Raw genomic sequence first — 3,507 nt, 5'->3', positions numbered from 1 at the left:
GATGAATCTGTCAGCTGGCAGAAACCTTCTGCCAGGTAATCCTTGCAGTTTAAAATAACTGTGGTGGAGCCTTTGTCAGGAAGTGGGATTATGAGGCTGGGATCAGTTTTTAAATGGTGGATTGTGGTTCTTTCTGTGAATGTAAGATTAGTCTGCATGTTGAGGGACTTCTGAAGAAGAGAAATTTCTTAACATTGAGTATAAATTTAAGTGTCAGGAAGTTTTTTCTGAAAAGTATTTGTATGGAGTGTAGCCATGTATGGAAGTGAAACTTGGGCGATAAATAGTTTAGGCAAGAAGAGAATAGAGGGTTTCGAAATGTGGTGCTACAGTAGAATGCTGAAGTTTGGATGGGTAGATCATGTAACTAATGAGAAGGTACTGAATAGAATTCGGGAGAAGAGGAATTTGTGGCACAACTTGACTAGAAGAAGAAACTGGTTGGTAGGACATGCTCTGAGGCATCAAGGGATCACTAATTTAGTATTGGAGGGCAGTGTGAAGGGTAAAAATTGTAGAGGGAGACCAATCTATGAATACACTAAGCAGATTCAGAATGATGTAGGTTGCAGTAGATACTTGGAGATGAGGAAGCTTGCACAGTATAGAGTAGCATGGAGAGCTGCATCAAACCAGTCTCTGGACTGAAGACCGCAACAACATGTGGTGCCAACTGTTTTACATTTTTACAACTATACTGACAGTTTTCCAACAGTAATGCAAATATTGAAATACATGAATTATTGATCGAACATATCAGATCCATACTGTAGCATTTCAATAGGCTATAGCTATGCACAGGTAAGTCATCCACGCCGGCCATTGTGACCCCGTGGTTCTAGGCGCTTCAGTCCGGAACCGCGGTGCTGCTACAGTCGCAGGTTCGAATCCTGCCTCGGGCATAGATGTGTGTGATGTCCTTAGTTTAGATAATTTAATTAGTTTTAAGTCTAGGGGACTCATGACCTCAGATGTTAAGTCCCATAGTGCTTAGAGCCATTTGAACCATTTAAGTCAACCACGTTCTCGGAGAAATTCGATTTGCAGTGGGTAGTGAACTTAGCAGATATTTAAATAACCGACTTTCATGGTTGAGAAGTACCAACAAAATAGAAGTAAAATCAGTTTTGACGTTGATCTTCCATAACACACGACTTTCACGCACGTACGAATTTCTTTATATAGAGCCCGCGCGAATGCAGACAACGATTTCAGTATAGTCACAAATTTGTGATCGTCATTCTTCCCATGTTCCGTCGGGACTGATGCTGGAACAAAACTGTTAGTTGGGGGCATAGTTATAATTTTACTCTATGTTGTAGTTCACGGTCATCTGCAGAGTATAGTTGCGGATAGTTAATTTTGCTACCTATTATCTCTGAAATAACGCAGTTGCGGCAGTTTGCCATCTGTGCGATCGGCATACAATACCGTGGTGCGTCTTTGGTATTCATGTGTACAAGACAATTCTTTGATTACTAGTGTCACCTTCTTGGAGTGAGGTGAACTAAATAGTGAGGTGCAAAGTTTGTGTGGACCCAAAGACTACAGAAATTTATATAATCATTGATTTTACCATCTAATGCAGTTATTAGGTTATTCAGATTCGTCTTTGAGAAGAATGGCGTTTGTGATTGTGTCAAGTTAATAGGTTACAGTTTGAAATAAGAACTACTTGCGAGGCTCCGGCCGTGTCATGCATTTCTATGTCAAGTTACACAAGGATTCATGTTCATGAAGCCCAGCAGGCCGAGGACCGTGTGAGCCCCAAAAGAAAAAAAACAACCACTGACAGTGATAACATAAGTAAGAAATTGAAACTGGAGGAGGTGGAGGAGGAGGAAAGAACTATGAATGACACAACAACGAATAACCAGAAGAGAGCTAACTTCTCAGCTCTGTCAAATCAGAATGGAGTAAACAAGGCGTCGCTAGTCACAACAAAGCCCGGTGCTGCCAAGAAACTAGTGATTAAAAATTTTAAAGGTAACACTATTAATTTTGAGGTTATGTGTTGCGAATAGTCTAGAAAAGAACTAGTGTATTGTAGCTTCAAAAGTCTGTGATCTTGAGCAGTAGCTTGTTACAAGATCTGTACGTGAGGCAGCGCTTCCATGATCGTATCAGGGGCAAATTTGGAAGATTTTTAACTTTTTTTGCAAAAATTATCAAATATTAATGACAAACTATACATCGACGTTCCTGATTTTCGAAGAACGAGAGTTTAGCAACTATGTGATAGTAGTATGCGCTGTATTAATGTTTGATTTCTGATTGTGTTTGAATGCATTACGATCAAATCATTCAGGACATATACCTTGACGGCCTTTTAATTTTGTTGAAACACTCCAAGGATTACCAGAAATTCGTAAAGCGACATGCCTTTTATCACGTTCTATACCACAATTTCGCTTGACGAAGTAAAGAGTTCTGAAATTCATACGGTACTTGTAATGTTGTTGGATGTCATAAAATCACCCACTAGATCTGAAAGTTCGCAATTTTTTGCTTAGGGAATATAAACAGCTTAATCATGCTGGAGCACATCCCGTTTTTAGCGGCCGTAACATGCTGTCGTTGAATACCTTCCGAATATCTTATTTTCTTTCTGCCCTCACTACCTCAGTCGTCAGAGATTGGTAATAATACCGTAGGGCGACTAGTTTTGATACACTACACTAATATTATTGTGCAGGAACATTGTTAACACACCTGTGTTGTTACTTGTCGTGTAAACGAAGTTTACGTTTTCAGGCTGCTGATGAGAACAAGATGCCATATGTTGAACATATGTCTTGTTAATAGTGGTTTATTCTTATTGATTGCCAATCCAAAATTACTTTCACTGATGACGAGTTATTTACATTCCTTCTGAATTCTAGTGTTCATTCATTTAAAACAATACCACTTATATAACAAAAAATACTTTTCATTGAACACTGCTTATTTTGTTACTGTGATGTTATTAGTGCTCTGTTCCCTTATTTCAATGTTTTTGTTGCTGGTGTGGTCTTCAGTTGAAAGACTGGGTTGGTGCAACTCTCCATTCAAGTTATCTTTTGCAAGTTTTCATTTCTGCACAACACTGCAACATACATCTATTTGAACCTGCATACTATATTCAAGGCTTGGTCTTGCCCTCTGATTTTTACCACCCCCCCCCCCCTCCCCACACACTTCTTCCATTACCCAGTTGATACTTTCTTGACATCTCAGGCTGTGTCCTACCAACAAATCCTTTCTCATTGTCAGTTTGTGCCATACATTTGTTTTTTTCCCCACAATTTGATTCAGTTCCTCCTCATTTACTATTTTCTCTATCCATACAATCTTCAGCACTTTTCTGCAGTACCACATTTGAAAAGGTTTGATTCTCTTCTTTTGAACTGCTTGTTGTCCATATTTTAAGTAGGCCTAATTCATATTTATTTAATTATATTTACCTTAAGTCATGATCTTATTTGTTACCCAAATGATAATTTTTTTACCTGTTGAGTATGGAAAAGA

At 38.8% G+C, this 3,507-nt stretch overlaps 1 protein-coding gene across 1 annotated transcript in view; it reads left to right on the top strand.

Annotated features, from left to right (window-relative positions):
- Positions 1 to 1,446: 1,446 nt before the first annotated feature.
- Positions 1,447 to 3,507, top strand: part of LOC126182428 (cullin-4A) — a 102,298-nt gene continuing 100,237 nt past the window's right edge. Inside the window, exon 1 of the mRNA XM_049924849.1 lies at positions 1,447 to 1,986. Coding sequence (XP_049780806.1) covers positions 1,707 to 1,986 — 280 coding nt within the window. The 5' untranslated portion in view covers positions 1,447 to 1,706. The remainder of the gene's footprint in view (positions 1,987 to 3,507) is intronic.

This window comes from Schistocerca cancellata, chromosome 1, assembly GCF_023864275.1.
Source record: "Schistocerca cancellata isolate TAMUIC-IGC-003103 chromosome 1, iqSchCanc2.1, whole genome shotgun sequence".
Taxonomy (NCBI): Eukaryota; Metazoa; Arthropoda; class Insecta; order Orthoptera; family Acrididae; genus Schistocerca; species Schistocerca cancellata.
This window is presented reverse-complemented; position numbering and strand designations above follow the sequence as displayed.